Here is a 20174-nt window from a genome sequence, read left to right on the forward strand (position 1 = left end):
ATTGCTGGAGCTCTGAGACAGCTGCATTATATGCTGTGTCATTGTCCTGTCCCTTTATAGATATATTCAACAATTAGCCCTCTGGGTAGAGAATTCAACAGGTTCACATGCCTCCTGAGTAAAGAAATTTCTTCTCATCTTAGTCCTAAATGTATCCTGAGACTGTGACCCTTGGTCTGAGATCCCACAGCCAAGGGAAGCATCCTCCCCACATTTGGCCTGTCAAGTCCTGTCCAAATTTTGTATGTGTCATTAAGGATCTACTCTCAAACCTCTAAACTCTACAGGCCTTGTTGACCCAATCTTTCCTTGTACAACAGTCCCGCCATCTCAGAATCAGTCTGGTGAACCTTTGTTGTACTCCCTCTATGGCAAGTATATTCTCTCTTTGGTATGGTGACCAAAACTGCACACAGCACTCCAGGTATGGTCTCACCAAGGGCCTGTACTGTTGTAGTAGGACACCCTTGCTCCTGTAAGGATGTGTTATGGAGAGGATATGGAGTTGGAAGCTCAAGGAGAACATTGTGAGGCATTTGGTTCAGAGGGTTGGCAGGAAGAGGAAGCAAAACTGGAGAATGATTCAAGTTCAGAGTAGATTGTTTGATTGTGTGTCCAGTGGAAGGAAGGGGGCAGTTGAGGCAACTAATTGGATTGTCTCAACCCTGGTGACATTGAGTTCTTCACACTTGGGAGTGAGGATGGAGGGGACAGGGATGTGGGCTTAGGAAGAAGAGTGGAGAAGTTGGAGTTGCTTTTTCATTCTAGGAGAACCAGACCGAGTGATTTATGTGATCCAGCCAGGTCTGGTGATGGATGACTATGCTGTTACTTGCCATACAAGTTCATCTGTGTCCTAGGTATTAAGGGAACGTTAGAGAAGTGAGCAGAATGAGGGAAAGCAAATAGTTCTGAAGGAAAAAAATCAACTTCAGATATTGTGAGTTGCAACATTTTCATTTGGAAAGATATGTGGTCTGAAGCTTGATTTAGTTTTGCTGTTCCTGAATCAAATCTGAATCTTAATTGGCTGTCCTGATAAGCTTCTTTGCCCAGTCTGTTCTGACCAACTGTTCTGTTGTCTCTCATTTCAGGGAATGATTCACAGGGATCTGAAACCTGTTAATATTTTCCTTGATTCATATGATCATGTGAAAATAGGAGACTTCGGTTTAGCCACAGATCATCTTGCTAATGTGGTAAGAAGTGTCTTTAAGATGATGTGTTTCACATAAATAGATGATAATAGCAGTGCTTTCAGTGTAAGATACATTCTGTGGTCTAGGATTAATGATATCTTTTGTGTGGGATATTTGTATTTTTATTCTCTATAGCTTTGGGGAGGCTACTGTTGCACTCTCAAAATTTACATGTTGAAATTGAGGATTTTGTTTTTAAGTTTTTAAAAGATTAAGGTGCAGTGTATCTTTTTTCTCATAATTCTATGTCATGGACCTCGCCCTTGTCCATCTGTAATCCCCAAAATAATTTTGTTGTCTTGTGGTGTTAGAACATAAGAAATAGGAGCAGGAGTAGGCCATCTGGCCTGTCAAGCCTGCTCCACCATTCAATAAGGTCATGACTCAGATCCACCTACCTGCCTTTTCCCCATAACCCTTAATTCCCCTACTATGCAAGAATCTATCTAACTGCGTCTTGAATATATTTAATGAGGTAGCCTCTACTGCTTCCACAGATTCACTACTCTCTGGGAAAAGCAGCTTCTCCTCATCTCCGTCCTAAATCTATGCCCCCGAATCTTGAGGCTATGTCCCCTAGTTTTAGTCTCACCTACCAGTGGAAACAATCTTATCTATCCCTTTCATAATTTTTTATGTTTCTATAAGATCCCCTCTCATTCTTCTGAATTCCAGCGAGTATAATCCCAGGTGACTCAATCTCTCCTCATAGGCTAACCCCCTCATCTCTGGAATCAACCAGGTGAACCTCCTCTGCACCGCCTCCAAGCCAGTATATCTTTCCTCGAGTAAGGTGACCAGGACTGCATGTAGTACTCCAGGTGTGGCCTCACCAGTACCCTGTACAGAAGCAGCATAACCTCCCCGCTCTTAAATTCAATCCGTCTAGCAATGAAGGCCAATGTTCCATTTGCCTTCTTGATAACCTGTTGCACCTACAAATCAACCTTTTGCAATTCACTCCTAAGTCCCTCTGCACAACAGCATGCTGCGGTCTTTCAGCATTTAAATAATAATCTGATCTTCTATTTTACCTTCCAAAGTGGATGACCTCACACTTACCAACATTGTACTCCATCTACCAGACCCTTGCCCACTCACTTAACCTATCTATATCTCTCTGCAGACTTTACGCATTCTCTACACAATTTGCTTTTCCACTCAACTTAGTGTCATCAGCAAACTTAGGCTACACTTGGTCCTCTCTTCCAAATCGTTCATGTATATTGTGAACAGTTGTAGGCCCAGCACTGACCTCTGCGGTACCTCACTCACCACTGATTGCCAGCCAGAGAAACACCCGTTTATCCCAACTCTCTGCCTTCTATTGGTTAACCAATCATCTCTCCATGCTAATACATTACCCCCAACTCCATGCATCCTTATCTTATGGATGTCTTTTATGCAGTACCTTATCGAACGCTTTCTGGAAATCCATGTATACAACATCGACCTGTTCCCCTCTGTCCACAGTGCTCATTATTATCCTCAAAGAACTCCAGTAAGTTTGTCAAACAGGACCTGCCCTTCCTGAATCCATGCTGTGTCTGCCTGATGGAACCATTTCTATTCAGATGTCTCACTATTTCTTCCTTAATGATAGCTTCAAGCATTTTCCCAACTACAGATGTTAAGCTAACTGGCCGATAGTTACCTGCCTTTTGCCTACATCCTTTTTTAAACAGTGGTGTGACATTCGCTGTCTTCCAATCTGCTAGGACCTGCCCAGAGTCCAGAGAAATTTGGTAAATTATCACAAACATCTCTACTATAACTTCCACCATTTCTTTCCGTACCCTGGGATGCATCCCATCAGGACCAGGGGACTTGTCTACCTTTAGGCCCACTAGTTTGCTCATCACTACCTCTTTAGTGACAGCAATTGTATAGAGGACCTCACCTCTCATTGCATCCATAACATCTCTCTTTGGCATGTTAGACATGTCCTCCACCGTGAAGACTGACACAAGATAGTCGTTCAAGGCCTCAGCCATTTCCACGTTGTCGAATAGTAATTCCCCCTTCTCATCTTCCAAGGGACCCACGCTCACTTTAGCCACTCTTTTCCACTTTATATAATAATAAAAACTTTTACTATCTGTTTTTATATTTTGTGCTAGTTTACTTTCATAATCTATCTTCCCTTTCCTTATTGCTTGCTTAGTAGTTCTTTGTTGCTTTTGAAAACTTTCCCAATCTTCCAGTTTCCCACTATTCTTGGTGACGTTGTATGCATGAGCTTTTAGCTTGATGTCTTCTTTTATTTCCTTAGTTATCCAAGGCTGGCTCTCCCCACCCTTACTGTCCTTGCTTTTAACTGGAATATACTTCTGTTCAGCACTGTGAAAAATCTCTTTGAATGTCTTCCACTGTTCCTCAACTACCCTATCATATAGCCTGTGTTCCCAGTCTACGCCAGCCAGCTCCTCCCTCATCCTGTTGTAGTCTCCCTTGCTTAAGCACCCTCCATTTGTATGAGAAATTTGATCATACTATGATCAATTTTTCCAAGAGGATCCCTAACTACAACATTATTAATTTTACCTGTTTCATTGCACAGGACCAGATCTAAAATGTTAGTGAACCTACATTTTCCCTTGTAGGTTTGCTAACATGTTGTTCAGGAAAGCTATCATGGATGCATTCTATGAAGTCCTCCTCAAGACTGCCTCGACCAACTTGATTTGCCCAATCTATGTGCAAGTTAAAGTCCCCCATGACAACTGCCGCTCCATTCATACATGCATTTCTTGGTTTATTGCCTGTACCACTGTAATGTTATTATTCGGTAGCCTATAGACAACTCCAAACTCCCACCAGTGATTTTTTTTTTCCTTTACTATTCCTATTCTCTACCCAGATGGACTCAACATTCTGCTCCTTAGTGCTTATATCGTCTCTCACTAGTACGCTGATCTCATTCTTAATTAAGAGTGCTACCCCACCTCCCTTACTTTCCTGCCTATCTTTCCATGTTAACCATAGAACAATACAGCACAATACAGGCCCTTTGGCCCACCATGTTGTGCCGAGCTTTAAACCATGCCTAAGACTATCTAACCCCTTTCTCCCGCATATTCCCCTATTTTAAATTCCTCCATATGCTTGTCTAACAATCTCTTGAACTTGACCAACGTACCTGCCTCCACCACTACCCCAAGCAGCGCATTCTATGCACCAACCACTCTCTGGGTAAAAAAACCTCCCTCTGATATCTCCCTTGAACTTCCCACCCATTACTTTAAAGCCATGCCCTCTTGTATTGAGCATTGGTTCCCTGGGAAAGAAGTGCTGGCTGTCTACCCTATCTATTCCTCGTAATATTTTGTATACCTCTATCATGTCTCCTCTCCAAAGAGTAAAGCCCTAGCTCCCTTAGTCTCTCCTCATAATCCATACTCTCCAAACCAGGCAGCATCCTGGTAAATCTCCTCTGCTCCCTTTCCAATGCTTCCACATCCTTCCTATAATGAGGCAACCAGAACTGGACACAGTACTCCAAGTGTGGTCTAACCAGAGTTTTGTAGAGCTGCATCATTACCTCGCGGCTCTTAAACTCGATCCCACGACTTATGAAAGCTAACATCCCATAAGCTTTCGTAACCACCCTATCCACTTGTGAGGCAACTTTCAGGGATCTGTGAATATGAACCCCCAGATCCCTCTGCTGCTCCACACTACCCAGAATCCTGCCATTAACCTTGTACTCCGCCTTAGAGTTTGTCCTTCCAAAGTGTACCACCTCACACTTCTCCGGATTGAACTCCATCTGCCACTTCTCAGCCCAGCTCTGCATCCTATCAATGTCCCCTTGCAATCTTCGATAGTCCTCCATGTTATCCACAACACCACTGACCTTTGTGTCATCTGCAAACTTACTAACCCACTCTTCTACCCCCTCATCCAAGTCATTAATAAATATTACGAAAACTAGAGGTCCCAGAACCGATCCTTGTGGGACACCGCTAGTCACAGCCCTCTAATCTGAAAGCAATCCCTCCACCACAACCCTCTGCTTCCTACAGGCAAGCCAATTCTGAATCCACACAAGATCACAAGACAAGGGAGCAGAAGTAGGCCATTCAGCCCTTTGAGTCTGCTCCAAGGAAAAGGGAAAAAAGAAAAAGAAATGAGAAATTTGGGGGGGGGGGGGGGCAGGGGCAAAAAAAAAACACTATTCTAACCCCAATTTCCAGCCTTATCCCCATATCCCTTGATACCCCGACTATTTAGATATCTATCTATCTCTTCCTTAAACGCCTCCAATGATCTGGCCTCCACTGCTGTACCTGGCAAGGAATTCCACAAATTCACCACCCTCTGGCTAAAGAAATTTCTCCTCATCTCTGTTTTAAATCTGTACCCTCTAATTCTAAGATTGTGCCCTCTGGTCCTGGACTCACCCACCAAGGGAAACAGCCTAGCCACATCTACTCTGTCCAGTCCTTTCAACATTTTAAATGTCTCTATATTTCCCCTCTCTTTCTTCTGTACTCCAGTGAGTACAGTCCAAGAGCCGACAAACGCTCATCATACGTAAGCCCTTTCATTCCGGGAATCATCCTCATAAGTCTCCTCTGAACCCTCTCCAACATCAGCACATCCCTCCTAAGATATGGGGCCCAAAACTGTGCACAGTATTCCAAATGAGGCCTCACTAGTGCCCCGTAGAACCTCATCAACACTTCCCTACTTTTATACACTATACCTCTCGAAATGAATGCCAACATAGCATTCGCTTTCCTTACCACTGATCCGACCTGGTGGTTAACCTTTAAGGTCTCCTGCACGAGTACCCCCAAGTCCCTTTGTACTTAAGTACTTTGAATTTTCTCTCCTTCTAGATAATTGCCTGTTTATTTCTGTTTCCAAAGTGTACAACTGCACATTTCTCAACATTGAATCTCATCTGCCATTTCCTTGCCCATTTCTCCTAAACTATCTAGGTCTCTCTGCAACCTTCCTGTCTCCTCAATACTCCCTCCTCCTCCACCTATCTTGGTGTCATCTGCAAACTTAGCCACAAAACCATTTACTCCATCATCCATAATCGTTAATGTACAAGGTAAAAAGAAGCGGCCCCAACACCGACCCCTGCGGAACACCACTAGTAACCAGTAGCCAACCAGAACAAGATCCTTTTATTCCCACCCTTTGCTTCCTGCCAACCAGCCAATGCTCCACCCATTCTGTTATCCTACCTGTAATTCCATGACCTCTCATCTTATTAATCAGTCTCTTATGCGGCACCTTGTCGAAGGCCTTTTGAAAGTCTAAATACACAACGTCTACCGCCTCTCCCTTATCCACCCTACCTGTGATTTCTTCAAAAAACTCCAATAGGTTGGTCAGGCAGGATCTTCCCTTCACAAAACCGTGTTGGCTAGGACCGATCTTGCCTTGCACCTCTAGGTATTCCGTAACCCCATCCTTGAGGATCGATTCCAATAACTTTCCCACCACTGATGTCAGACTAATAGGTCTGTAATTTCCTTTATGCTGCCTCCCACCTTTCTTATACAGCAGAACTACATTTGTGACCCTCCAGTCCTCCGGAACCATGCCGGAGTCTATCGATTCCTGGAAAATTATCACCAATGCCTCCGCTATCTCTAAAGCCGCCTCCTTCAGGACCCGGGGAGGCACCTCATCCAGTCCGGGAGACTTATCAGTCTTTAGCCCACTTAGTTTTCCTAGCACATTCTCTCTAGTAATCATAACTGAACTCAGTTTCATTCCGTGAGACCCCTGACTATCCGGTATATTGCTGATGTCTTCCACAGTGAAGACCGATGCAAAATATTCATTTAGTTCTTCTGCCATCTCTTTATCATCCATTGTAATCTCTCCCGCACTGTTATCAATTGGTCCTATATCAACCCGTGTCTCTCTTTTACTCCTTATATATTTTTAAAAACTCTTAGTATCATTTCGAATGTTATCTGCCAACTTCCTTTCATAATCCATCTTTTCTTTCCTAATGACCTTCTTAGTTTCTTTCTGCAGGTTTTTAAAAGTTTCCCAGTCTTCTGTTTTCCCACTAGATTTTGCTTCCTTGTATGCCCTCCCTTTTGCTTTTATTTTAGCCTTCACCTCTCTCGTTATCCACATTTGTGCCTTTTTTCCATTCAAAACCTTTTTTCTTGGAATATATCTATCCTGCATTTTCCTTATTTCTTGTAGAAATTCCTTCCATTTCTGCTCCACCGTCCCTCCAGCTAGCTTACTCTTCCAATCAATTTGGGCCAACTCCTCTCTCATGCCACTGTAATTTCCTTTGTTCCACTGAAATATCGATACACCAGTTATCAGCTTCTACTTCTCAAATTTGAAACTGAACTCAATCATATTGTGATCACTAGTTCCCAATGGTTCCCTAATTAGTTTCCCTAATCACCTCCGGTTCATTACACAGCACCCAATCCAAAACAGCCAATCCCCTGGTGGGTTCATCAACAAGTTGCTCCAAAAAACTGTCCCGTAGACATTCCACAAACTCACTCTCCTGAGTTCTACTGCCTTGCTGGATTTCCCAGTTCACCTTCATGTTAAAATCCCCCATAATTATCTTCACATTGTCTCTCTGACACGCTTTTTCTATTTCAAATTGCAACTTATGGTCCTCTTCCTGACTGCTATTAGGGGGCCTATATATAACTGTTATTATTCTCCTTTTACCCTTGCTATTTCTTAGCTCCACCGATAAGGATTCCACCTGTTCTGACCCAATGTCCTTCCTTTCTATTGATTTTATATCACTACTAACCATCATGGCCACACCTCCCCCTCTGCCTACCCGCCTATCCTTCCTATACACTGTGTACCCCTGGACATTCAGTTCCCAATCACATCCATCATAAAGCCATGACTCGGTGATTGCCACAATGTCATATTTATTAACCTGTAGTTGTGCCACTAGGTCATCTACTTTATTCCTAATGCTACTTGCATTTAAATATAGTACATTTAGTCCAGTATCTGCTATTGATTTTGTTGTACTTCTATTGTTCAGCAAATTATCCTGACTTTTCACCTGACTGTCCTTCTTACCATCCTCACTACGCACTATCTTAGACATGTTTCTATATACCTCATCCTGTATCCTAACATCCTGGTTTGTTGTACTTCTATTGTTCAGCAAATTATCGTGACTTCTCACCTGCCTGTCCTTCTTGCCATCCTCACTGCACACTGTCTTGGACTTGTTTCTATAAACTTCCTCCCTTACCCTAACATCTTGTATCCTAACATCCTGGTTTCCATCCCCCTGCCAGATTAGTTTAAACCCTCCCCAACAGCTAAATTAAACATTCCCGCCAGGATATTGGACCCTTTGGAGTTCAGGTGCAACCCATCCTTAGCGAATAGGTCATGCCTCCCCGAAAAAAGGTCCCAATGATACAGAAATCTGAAGCCCTGCCCCCTGCACCAGTCACTTGGCCACGCATTCATCTGCCAGAGCTGTCTATTCTTTCTACCATTGGCATGTGGCACAGGTAGTAATCCTGAAATTACCACCCTTGAGGTCCTACTTTTCAACTTTCTCCCTAACTCCTTGTATTCCTCCTTCAGGACCTCTTCTCTTTTTCTACCTATGTCATTGGTTACCTACATGTACCAAGACTTCTGGCTGCTCACCCTCTCCCCTCAGAATATTCTGGACCCGGTCTGTGACATCCCATACCCTGGCACCAGGGAGGCAACACACCATCCGAGATTCATTGTCGGCTTCACAGAATCTGTTATCCTTACCCCTTACTATAGAATCCCCAATAACCACTGCATTTCTCTTTCCCCGCTGGACCACAGTACCAGGCACGGTACCAAGGTCCCGGTTGCCGAGGTCTTCCTCTATCAGGTCATCCTCTCCAATGGAATCTAAAATGAGATACCGATTTTCGAGGGGGACCGCCACAGAGGTACTCTCTTCAAACTCTTTATAACTCCTATTTCCTGCTCACTCTCTCTACTCACCCGAAGGTCATCGAGCTGCTGCTCCAGACTCTCAACCCGTTTCTTGAGGAGCTGCATCTCAGTGCACTTTGTGCAGATGTAGTTATCGGGGAGTCTGGTAGTCTCCCAGGGTGCCCACATCTGGCACTCCAAACATAAGACCAACCCCAGATACATACTGCTAAATACCACTGAGATAAATAAATAAACTAATAACTTACCCCCCCTCTATAAATCTCGCCTCTTACCCAGTCTCGCCGAAGCCCGTTGAGCCAAAGCCCAAACCACTCTGCTCCCTCTCACTCCGCTGCCCGCTTTGACGCTGCCCGCTGGATATGGCAGTCTTCCTTTTAAATCACCCATGTGCTTCCGAGTGATGTCACATGCCTGCGCAGTCACTTGCCGCTATCCCGAACGCTGGAAAGGAAAAAAACCTCACTCTTCGTTAATTTCCGGCACTCTCTGCTCTCTCGCCGCTGGAAAGAAAGCCGAAGGTAAACCTCTGACTTCTAAATTGCCCGCGCACATCCGAGTGATGTCATGCGCCTGCACAGTCACTCGCTGCTATCCTGAACGCTGGAAAGAAAAAAAAACTCACTCCTCGTTTATTTCTGGCACTCTCTGCTCGTCGAGCCTCCCTGGATCCCATGCCCACTGACCTTCTGAAGAAGGCTACCATGTGGAACCTTGTCAAACGCCTTACTAAAATCCATGTAGACCACATCTACTGCACTACCCTCATCAATCTGCCTGGTCACCACCTCAATGGATATTACTTCATATCCTTGGATATTTCATTCCCACTCATCTTCACCCTGCAACCAAGTTTCTGTAATGGCCACTAAATTGTACTCCTTTGTACTGATTTGTTCATTGACCTTGTTTCGAATACTACAGGCATTCAGATAAAGTGCCCTTATGCTTATTGTCCTTTTAGAATCTAGTAGCCTTTGTGTCCTTTGCATTTGACTTTTCTGTACTCCACTCTTACTTTTCTCTTTTCTAACTTTTGCTCTGGTCTCTGCTTCCCTCTGTCTTTCTGTATGGATTCCCATCCCCCTGCCATATTAGTTTAAACCCTCCCAAAGAGCACTAGCAAACAATCCCCCTAGGACATTGATCCTGGTCCTGCCCAGGTGTAGACTGTCCGGTTTGCACTGGTCCCACCTCCCCCAGAACTGGTTCCAATGCCCCAGGAATCTGAAACCCTCCCTCCTACACCATTGCTCAAGCCACATATTTATCCTAACTATGCTGCTATTCCTACTCTGACTAGCATGTGGCACAGGTAGTAATTCTGCGATTATTATCTTTGAGGTCCTACTTTTTAATCTATCTCCTAGCTCCCTAAATTTGGCTTGTAGGACTTCATCCTGCTTTTTTCCTATATCGTTGGTACCTATGTGCACCACGATAACTGGCTGTTCACTCTCCCCTTCCAGAATGCCCTGCAGCCTCTCTGAGACATCCCTGACCCTTGCACCTGGGAGGCAACACACCAACTGGGAGTCCTGTTTTCAGCCACAGAAGCTTCTGTCTATTCCTCTTACCATGGAATCCCCTACCACTATAGCTCTGCCACTCTTTTTCCTGCCCTCCTGTGCAGCAGAGCCACTCATGGTGTCATGATCCTGGCTACTGCTACCTTCCCCTGATGAGCCATATTCCCCAACAGTATCCAAAGTGGTATATCTGTTTTGGAGGGAGATGACTGTAGGGGAATCCTGCAGTCCCTTCCTGCTACTGCTTTGCCTGTTGGTCACCCATTCCCCATCTTTCCCTTGGCCTTTAAACTGCGGTGTGACCAACTTACTAAATGTGTTATCCACAACATTCTCAGCATCTCAGCTGCTCCAAAGTGAATTCATGCGCAGTTCCAGTGCCGTCATGTGGTGTATCAGGAGCTGCAGCTGGACACGCCTCCTGCACATGTAGTCATCAGGGACACTGGCAGCCACCCTGAATCCCCACATTGTGCAGGAGGAGCATGACACAAGTCTGAGCTCACCTGCCATAACTGAAAAGCTTTGAGAGAAAATAAAGAGACAGAAAAAATGAATAAGAACCTACCCTCATCTTACCTTAGTGTTGCTCACCCTCCTCACTGAAGCCTGGTATTCACAGGTTGGTATTCACTCTCAAAATGGCTGCTTCAGTTTGTGAGAAGTGGCTCATCTATTGGCAGCAACTTGTCCATCTCCAAAGTGAGAGACTGAGCTAGAGGAGGATTGTAGGTGCCCGTAGACTCAGGTGAGGGGTATCTTGTTGAGTCCAGACATGTGGAAGGTGAGAATGTCTGGTTACAAGATCCTGCTCCTAACCTCTTTCTTCCTGATCTAGCCATGTTGTCAGTCTTTTTAACAGATTGCTAAATCCCTTCTCTATGGAAACTTTATGCAGCAAAAGTCAGATAACTCAGGCATGCTCAGGACTTTGGTGTTTCTGGACTATTGGATCTTCTTTCCTGTTAATCCCTCAAAATACTTTTACTTCACTTTTTTTTACTATAATAAATTTTCCAGTGAACTGAGTAAACTTAAAGGGAGCATGTTAAACAGAGCCTTGGTCAATTTAATGGGAGAGTGGGAGTCAGGCCCTGGTGAGTTTAAAGGGAGTGTGGGGAAACAGGGCCTTGGTCAGTTTAAAGGTAGCACAGGAACTGGGGCCTTGGTGAGCGAAAGGGGAACATGGGAACCGGGACCCCGGTTAATTGAAAGGAAAGGCGGGAAACAGGACCATGGTGAGTTTAAAGGGAGCACGGCAAACATCATCCAGTGAGCCAGAAGCCAAACCATGGGGTTTTCCGAATATTCGGATTGTTGATTATTGAAGTTTTATTTAATGTCTGCTGAGGCTGTTAATGTTGTTTTCTCAGTGTCCTGCCCAGAAACTTAATTTTCCTTTATTTGTTTTCCTCCTAATTTTAAGATTTTTATGTAAAAAGAGTCTTTGAGATCTGAGCTGTTGGAAAGATCCTTTAGTCATTCTCTTTCACAAATGAGGGCATGCTGCATAAACAGCTTATTCCTCTGATTTAAAGGTTGAAGCTTGTGTTGATGCAGAATCTTAAAACCATAAAAGGATTTGATGAGGCAACGAGACAGAGTATCTCTGGGTGAGGTGATCAAGTGCAAGTTGCAGTCATAATGATAGAGCTATTTATGGGTGGAACCAGGAAGCCCTTGTACACAGGGGCTGGAAATGCTGAACTTTTTCCTGTGGGCACTAGGTCAATTGAATTTTGAAGACAGAGGTCAACATACTTATTGGGTAGGGGTGATGTTGATGTTTAGATCAGCCATGCGTGGTAGAACCAGGGGTTGAAGGCAAAGAGAATGAGGTAGACAGGGTGGTGAAGAAGGTGTTTGGCATGCTGGCTTTCATTGGTTAGGTCACTGAGTACAAGAGTTGGGATATCATGTTGCAGCTGTACAAATTTTGTAAGACCACACTTTTGTGTGCAATTGTGGTCGCACAGTTATAGGAAGGATGTCATTAAGCTGGAAAGGGTACAGAAAAAGTTCACGAGGATGTTACCAAGACTAGAGGGCTGGAGTTATGAGCGGCTGAATAGACTGGGATTGTTTTCCCCATATGTAGGAGTCTGAGGGGTGACCTTATAGAGGTTTATAAGATCATGAGAGGCATAGATAAGGTGGATGGTCACAGTCTTTTCCCCAGCATATGGGAGTCTAAAACTAGAGGACATAGGTTTAAGGTGGGAGGGTGAAAATTTAAAAGGGACTTGAGGGGCAACTTTTTCACACAAATGGTGGTGTGTATGTGGAACAATCTGCCAGAGGAAGTGGTTAAAAGAGGGTACAATTACAATGTTTATAAGACATTTGGACAGGTACATGGATAGAAAAGTTTGGAGGGAAATGGGCCAAATGCAGGCAAATGGGACTAGCTGGGATACCCATTGTGGTCAGTATGGATGAGCTGGGCCGAAGGCCCTGTTTCCATACTCTGTAACTCTATGACTGTCTTCTGTAAATTCTTCTCATAAGGTCAAAAGAATCAAAGCTTCAGGAGTTTATAGTTGCCCTGAATTCAACTTATTTTCGGGTTGGCGCTGTAACACGGCTCCAGTGACCTTGGTTCAGTCCTGAACTCTGGCGCTGTCTGTGTGGAGTTCTCACTGTGACCACGTGGGTTTCTTCCCAGTGTTCTAGTTTCTTCCTGCATCCCAAAAATGAGCTGGTTGGTAGGCTAATTGGCCACTGTGAAGTGTCCCCTGTGTGAAGGTGGGAAGTAGATCTGGGGGAGAGTTGATAGGAATGTGGGAAGAATGAAATGGGATTAATGTAGAATTGAGTGCCTGATGGTTAACATGGACTCATTGGGTTGTTTCCATGTTGTATGTCTCTGACTCTATTTAGAGCTAAAAACTGCAACCTACAAATAAAACTTGCAAATTTAAAATATTCTTTCCCACAGGCAGGTGACAAATGGGAAGCAGATGGAAGTGGATCGATTCGCAATATTAAATCTGACCCAGCAGGTGAGGCTGATTCCTGAAGCACTTTGTAGCACAGTGATTGCTGTAGGTTCCAGTTCCCATCCTGTGGACCACTCACAGTGCAGGCGCCAAGGGTAGCAAAGTCATCTTTAGGATAGTTAATTGCTAGGAGCTTGGCTGTGATGGTCCAAGTTCAATTAACCCAGACCCACAGGAGGCTGCAAATGCTGGAATCTGGGGCAAAAGAACCTGCTGGAGGAACTCAGTGGGTCAGTCGATGTTTCAGGTCAAGACCCTGCATCAGGACTGAGAGTGTAGAGGGGAAGTAGCCAATAAAAAGAGGTGAGAGGGAGGGGTGGGGCAGGAGCTGGCAGGTGATAGGTGGATCCAGGTGAGGAGTTGATGGGCAGATGGAGTCAGGTGGGGGAGAGAAAAGATACTGGGTAACAGGGCTGGGGGTGGGGGAGAAGAGTTGGAAAGAAGGGTGTGTCCAAGAGGACCTGGGTGGATCAGAAGCAGAGAGAAAGGAACAGAAGTGGTGTGGGCTACCTGAAATTGGGGAATTCAACGTTCATGCAGCACGCACAACCCACTGAGTCTCCAATCCTCACCCCCACCACTTTTAAACACTTCAAATGTAAACCTCTTCAAACCGGTTGGTTTGATGAAGCTTTTGATTATGTCCTACTAACTTATGGTTTAAACTATTATTTTTCTTGTACATCTGAGAAGAAAATTGCTGTCTGTTTAAACATTGAAGATGCTGAATAAAGATGTTATTGATACTTCAGTACTCCAATTGAGCTGCATTGTCAAAGGAGTTGGCAAAAAAGTGCAGATGCTGGAAAGCTGAAATAAAACACAAAATGCTGGCAGCACAGCAGGTTAACCATCTTCTGAGGAGAAGGAAACAGAATTAACATTTTGGGTTGATGACCTTTCATCAGAATGAGGAGAGTTTAGATATTGTACATGTTTTAAGTTGTAGAGAAAGGGGAGGGGTGGAGAGAATAAGAGAAAGGTTTATGATAGGCTGGAGAACAAGGGAGATTGAATGACACAAGTGGTGGTGGTGCCAGTATAGAGGGTGGTGGAGGCTTGTTACTCACAGCTGATCTGTCTGGAGGAGAAGTGAGTAGAAGGAAACAAATGAGAGCAGAGGATAGAGGGGAGAAAAGCACTCCAGTTGCTGGAAATCTGAAATAAGAGAACTCTGGAGATGACACATCTTCTGTGAAGAGAGAATACAGGAACAGATGTTAAAGGTTGATGTGACCTTTCATCAGCACTGATCATTTCTGATACGAACTTGAAAGGTTGATTATCTTAAATGGTTAAATTCAGTGTTGAGTCTTGAGGGCTGTAACGTGGCTAGTGGGAAGAAGTGATTTGTTCCTTCAGCTTGTGTTGGGCTTCCTTTAAAACAGTGCAGGAGGCCAAAAACAGATCAGCGTGAGAGTGGCATAGAGAACTCAAGGATGACTCTGAGCTTCCAGTTGCCTGCCACTTTAATTATCCATACCATTCCCATTTCTCTTCCCTGTGACCATTCATCCCCTTGCTGTATCTCCTCCATAGATGAGCTGTGATGAACAAGCCTTCATCACCCTCTGTCAGCCAGCGCCAGCACCACCACTGCTTCTGGCATTCAGTCTGCCTTAATCTCCACCCTGTTACACACATACCCCTTGTTCTCTCTAGCCTTTCTTCTCCTCTGCAACTTAATAAAATGTGAGACACAAGAGACTGCAGGTACTGGGATCTAGAGCAAAAAATAATGCTGGAGGAACTCAGCAGGATAACCTGCTGGTCCTCCAGTGCTTTGTGTGTTACTTAATGAAATGCTAGTTCTTTAACTTTCCTTGGTTCTGATAAAATGTCCTTCACCCAAAATATTGTCTCCACAACTGCTGCCTTACCTGTTCAGTATTTCCAGCATTTTCTGTTTATTACAGAAGTTATAAAATTGCTGTTGTTTGCAAAGGTTATCTGGTGACTTGACCCATTGTCCTCACAATTTATGTAAAGATTTAGTGAGTAGTAAATTTCAAATCTCTTCACAAGGGCAAGATGACTGGATGTATAATGTAATCACTGGAATTTTCTGCCCCAGAGGGTAGTGGAGGCTAGATCATCAGGTGTATTTAAGGCGGAGGTCGATAATTATTTGAAAGAGAGGAACTGAGGGTTATCGGGAGCTGGTACTGAAGAGGAGTTGAGGCCAGCATCGATCAGCCATATGAATGGCGGGGCAGGCTGATTACCTTCTCCTGCTGCTATTTTCTTGTGTTCTTGTGTGTAATGGGGGAGAAGTAAAGATGGTGCTTCAAAGGTCCGAGTCCCATATTTTGTCTCTTCGTTTCCTGAGGCTACAGTTCTTTTTGTCAGCCCATCCAGCATGTCCTAACCTGGTATATGTGACTTCCATATATCACTTCTCAGTAGGCAACTGCTAATATCTAGCCTGCTAATTTTTTCATATCATTTTTAATCAGCCATTTTGTAAAAAGGTCAACTGAAGGTTAAAGTAAAGCCACATCAACCTTGTGAAATCTAAACTCTTATTTAATTACATTAATCCAACTTTATCAACCTCGTTCTGTTGGCATACCATTGTTGGATCCTTCCATTCCTTTCACATTGCATGCAGTGAATCATTATCTGTTTCCTTTCATTTTCTTCTATAAACCACTGAAATCTTGCTTCTTTTAAGAACTCACTATATCGCTTGTACCTTATAGCTCTTAAGATGCCACTGTACTGCTGAAAACCATTCACGTTTCATTTTTTTTCATATTTTTGACTAGACTTTATTTACTACATGTAGGTTTGGTCTCCATACCTCAGGAAGATTGACTTACCTTGGGATCATTGCAGCATAGTTGATTCCTGGGATGAGGGTGAGAGAGATTTGAGGGAGACCGGCTTGTATGCACCGGAGCTTGGAAGAATGAGATGTCATTGATTGTCCATCAGGTGCTATGTCCTGATGCAGGGTTTCAGCCTGAATTATTGATCATCCCTTTGCCTCCACAGATTCTGCTTGATCCACTGAGTTCTTCCAGCAGTTTGCTTATTGAACCAGATTACAGCATCTACAGTCTCTTGTGTCTCTCTTTAAGTTCTTATTTGATTTTGAAACATGTAAGTTAATAGCTCTGTATTTGTTTTAATTCCAGAAAACTTGACTGGAATGGTTGGCACTGCCCTGTATGTGAGCCCTGAGGTTCAGGGCAATGCAAAGGCCACTTACAATCAGGTAACCCGTTGCATTTGTGTGAAACAAATATTGACAGTAATACTGAGAGGTTCTGATAGCTGCTTGTCAGCTGTATGTGTGACTGCATAATTCTAGAATTTTTCATACTTTTAATTTTCTTTTTGTCTTCTAACCTGTTGTGATGTGGTTAGTTTGACACTCATGTGTTGCAGTATTACCTGGGATGGAGCCCATATATGGACAGTTCCAAGCTATTCATGCCTCATTGATTACCCCCTATGGAGGAGGATGGCATTCTTGGCTGTGTTTTGCAACTGTCCATTTTGATTGCGGTATTACACATAGGGAAGCAAGAGCCTGCTCAATTCTTTTAAGCCATAACCATGTGAATGACATGTATCTAGCATAGATTTATTAATTTACTCTTGAATCCAATTAAGCAGGTCAATAGAACTAGAGAGAAAAACATGAATGCTGATAATCTGCAGTAAAATCAGCAACACCTGATCCACAGCCCTCTGCAAAGAGATTTTGGATGCATGGAGCTTTCAGATGCTGACTTGCCTGTTGTACCTATGTGCTATTTTCTATTTCTTTTGAAAGGCAGGAAAACCCTACCCATGTGTTCACTAATAAACGTCACACAAACAACGTACAACAGCCTTTCCACAACAATTGTTAGCTTGTATTTTGCAGAATTCTTTTTATTAAATCAGTTTAAGACACCACTTTGAACTGCTGTAGGCATTCAGGTGAAGGTGCTCCCACAGCATTGTTGGGGAGGGAGTTCCACGACTTATACCCAGTAACAATGAAGTAACAGCCATATATGTCCAAGTCAGTATGGGGGGGGCAACTTTGAGGGGAATGTGCATTGCTGGGGTTCCCAAGCACCTAAATCCTTTGCTGTTCTTGCTGGTAGAAGTCACAGGTTTGGGACTGAGAAAAAAATGGAGATGAATTTAAATGTTGCACTGAGCAGTTGATGTGACGGTGATTTATGTCACTGATCTATGCACATGTAGTTGCATGTGGCACTATTAGCCCTATCAGTGGGCTAATAGTGCTAATAGCACCTTTGAACTGAAGAATAGGCCCATGGGTGGTGACTTAGAAGGAACAGTTGTAGGGTTACTCTGCAAGTCATGGCACATCAAGGGAAGCAGAGTTAGTGGAATCACAAGACAAATAGCATTTTGTATGTGTAAATGACAGAATATGTACCATGTTCTAAGATGTTCAGAATCGCCTGTGTGAAGTTGTCCCTTATGTTGCTAACTCATTATCATATCTTCTAGAAAGTGGATCTGTTCAGTTTAGGAATCATTTTCTTTGAGATGTCATATCATCCCATGGCTACAGCTTCCGAGAGGATTTCCGTCCTCAGCAAGCTTCGAATGGTAGGTACCAGTCGTTGACTCTTAATGGGGATTCTCATTATAAGGACTCTCATTATAACTCTTAGTGAACCATATGCCATAGGGAAATAATTAGCTTGTGCTTTCAATTCTTCCTTTCCATCCAGTGGAATTCTGAGTGTTGAGGTTTAATTATTATTAATCTTGTAGGTTTGTTATTAGTTAATGTAGATCCTAAGTGCACAGAACAACACTCAGAATGTAGTTCATTGAGCATGGAACTATAACATTATGCATATCTATATAAATGTGGATTTTTAAGAAGATTTGTAGATTTATTTAAGGTGCCTAACAGTATATAAAAATATTAGCAACAATGAATTGTTGCAGTACTTAAACTCATCACAATTTATTAAGCATTGGTGTTAAATTATCTCCCATTCAGAACTGCTGATGGTTCTCTATTGAGATTTATGCTGAGACATTGGATCAAGCACATGCACATTTATTCTCTAGGTGACCTGGTAATGCTTGGGGCTCACTGCAACTGCAAAGAGTAGAAGGACAACACTTTTCCTAATGCTGTTTCTCTCGCTTTGAGACCAAATTTGATATAATAGCATTATTTTAAGGGTGAGTGTAGGGAGCACATATTGGTGGGGTATGGTGCCAACTAGGATGTTATGGGGAGGAAGGAGGGAGATTGCCAGGGCCTTGGCAGAGTTTATTGAAACTTCAAAGGTCTGGAGGAATGAAAGATAGCCAATGTTGTACCTTTATTTAAAAATCCAGGGAACTATAGGCCAGTGAGCCTTACATCAGTGGTGGGCAAGTTATTGGAAGGGATTCTGAGAGACAGGATTTCTTTGCATTTGGAAAGGTAAGGACTGTTTAGGGATAGTCGGTGAGGCTTTGTCCGTGGGAAATTGTGTCTCAAAAATTTGGTTGAGTTTTTTTTTTGAAGAGATGACCAGTAGGATTGATGAAGGCAGGACGGTAGACATCATCTACATGGACTTTGACTAAGTCCTGAACGGTAGGTTGATCCGGAAGGTTAGAACACATGGGATTCAGGGTGAGCTAGCCAATTGGATACAAAATTGACTTGGTGGTTGGAGGCAGAGGGAGGTAGTGAGGGTTGTTTTTCAGACTGGAGGCCTTTGATCACTGGTGTGCTGTAGTGATTGGTGATGGGTCCACTGTTGTTTGTCATATATATATTAACAATTTGGATGAGAATGTAGATGCCATGATTGCAGATGACACCAAAATTGTTGATATATTGGACAGTGAAGAAGGTTGTTTGAGGTTATGACAGGATATTGATCAATTAGGAGAGTGGGCATGGCACTGGCAGACAGAATTAACTCTGGCAAATATGAAGTGATGAACTTTTGGAAGTTAAACCAGGGTGGGATGTACACAGTGAATGTCAGGGCTCTGGGGAATGTTGTTGAACGGAGACCTAGGGCTATCCCTAAAAGTGGCAACACAGTTAGACGGGGGTAAAGAAAGTGTACGGCATGCTTGCCTTTATCGGCTGAGGCAATGAGTACAAGAGTTGGGACCTCATGTTACAGTTGTACAAAATGTTGATTAGGCCACACTTGGACTATTGCGTGCAGTTCTGGTCACTGCACTGCAGGAAGGCTGCAACTACGCTCAAGAGGATGTAGAAGAGATTCACAACAACGTTGCCTGGATTGGAGGGCTTGAGTTATAGGGAGAGATTGGATAGGCTGAGTCTGATTTTTCTGTCTGCATTTGTGTTGTTGGCAAACTTGGATAGAATACACTTGGTCCCTTCATCTAAGTCATTAACTGAGGCAGCAACACCAATCCACGTGACACCTCACTGGTTCCAGCTCACCAAGTTACTCTTCTTTCTATCAGTTAACCAATCTATCCATGATAACATACTCCCTCAGTTCCACGAGCCCTTATCATGTAGAGTAACTTCAGTTTTATGGTACTTTATTGAA

At 43.5% G+C, this 20174-nt stretch overlaps 1 protein-coding gene across 1 annotated transcript in view; it reads left to right on the top strand.

Annotated features, from left to right (window-relative positions):
* Positions 1-20174, top strand: part of LOC127568795 (eIF-2-alpha kinase GCN2-like) — a 116800-nt gene that overhangs the window by 54665 nt on the left and 41961 nt on the right. The window contains 4 exon segments of the mRNA XM_052013006.1: positions 1095-1199; positions 13593-13656; positions 16794-16873; positions 18133-18234. Of these exon segments, the coding sequence (XP_051868966.1) occupies positions 1095-1199; positions 13593-13656; positions 16794-16873; positions 18133-18234 (351 nt within the window).

This window comes from Pristis pectinata, chromosome 1 (genome assembly GCF_009764475.1).
Source record: "Pristis pectinata isolate sPriPec2 chromosome 1, sPriPec2.1.pri, whole genome shotgun sequence".
Taxonomy (NCBI): domain Eukaryota; kingdom Metazoa; phylum Chordata; class Chondrichthyes; order Rhinopristiformes; family Pristidae; genus Pristis; species Pristis pectinata.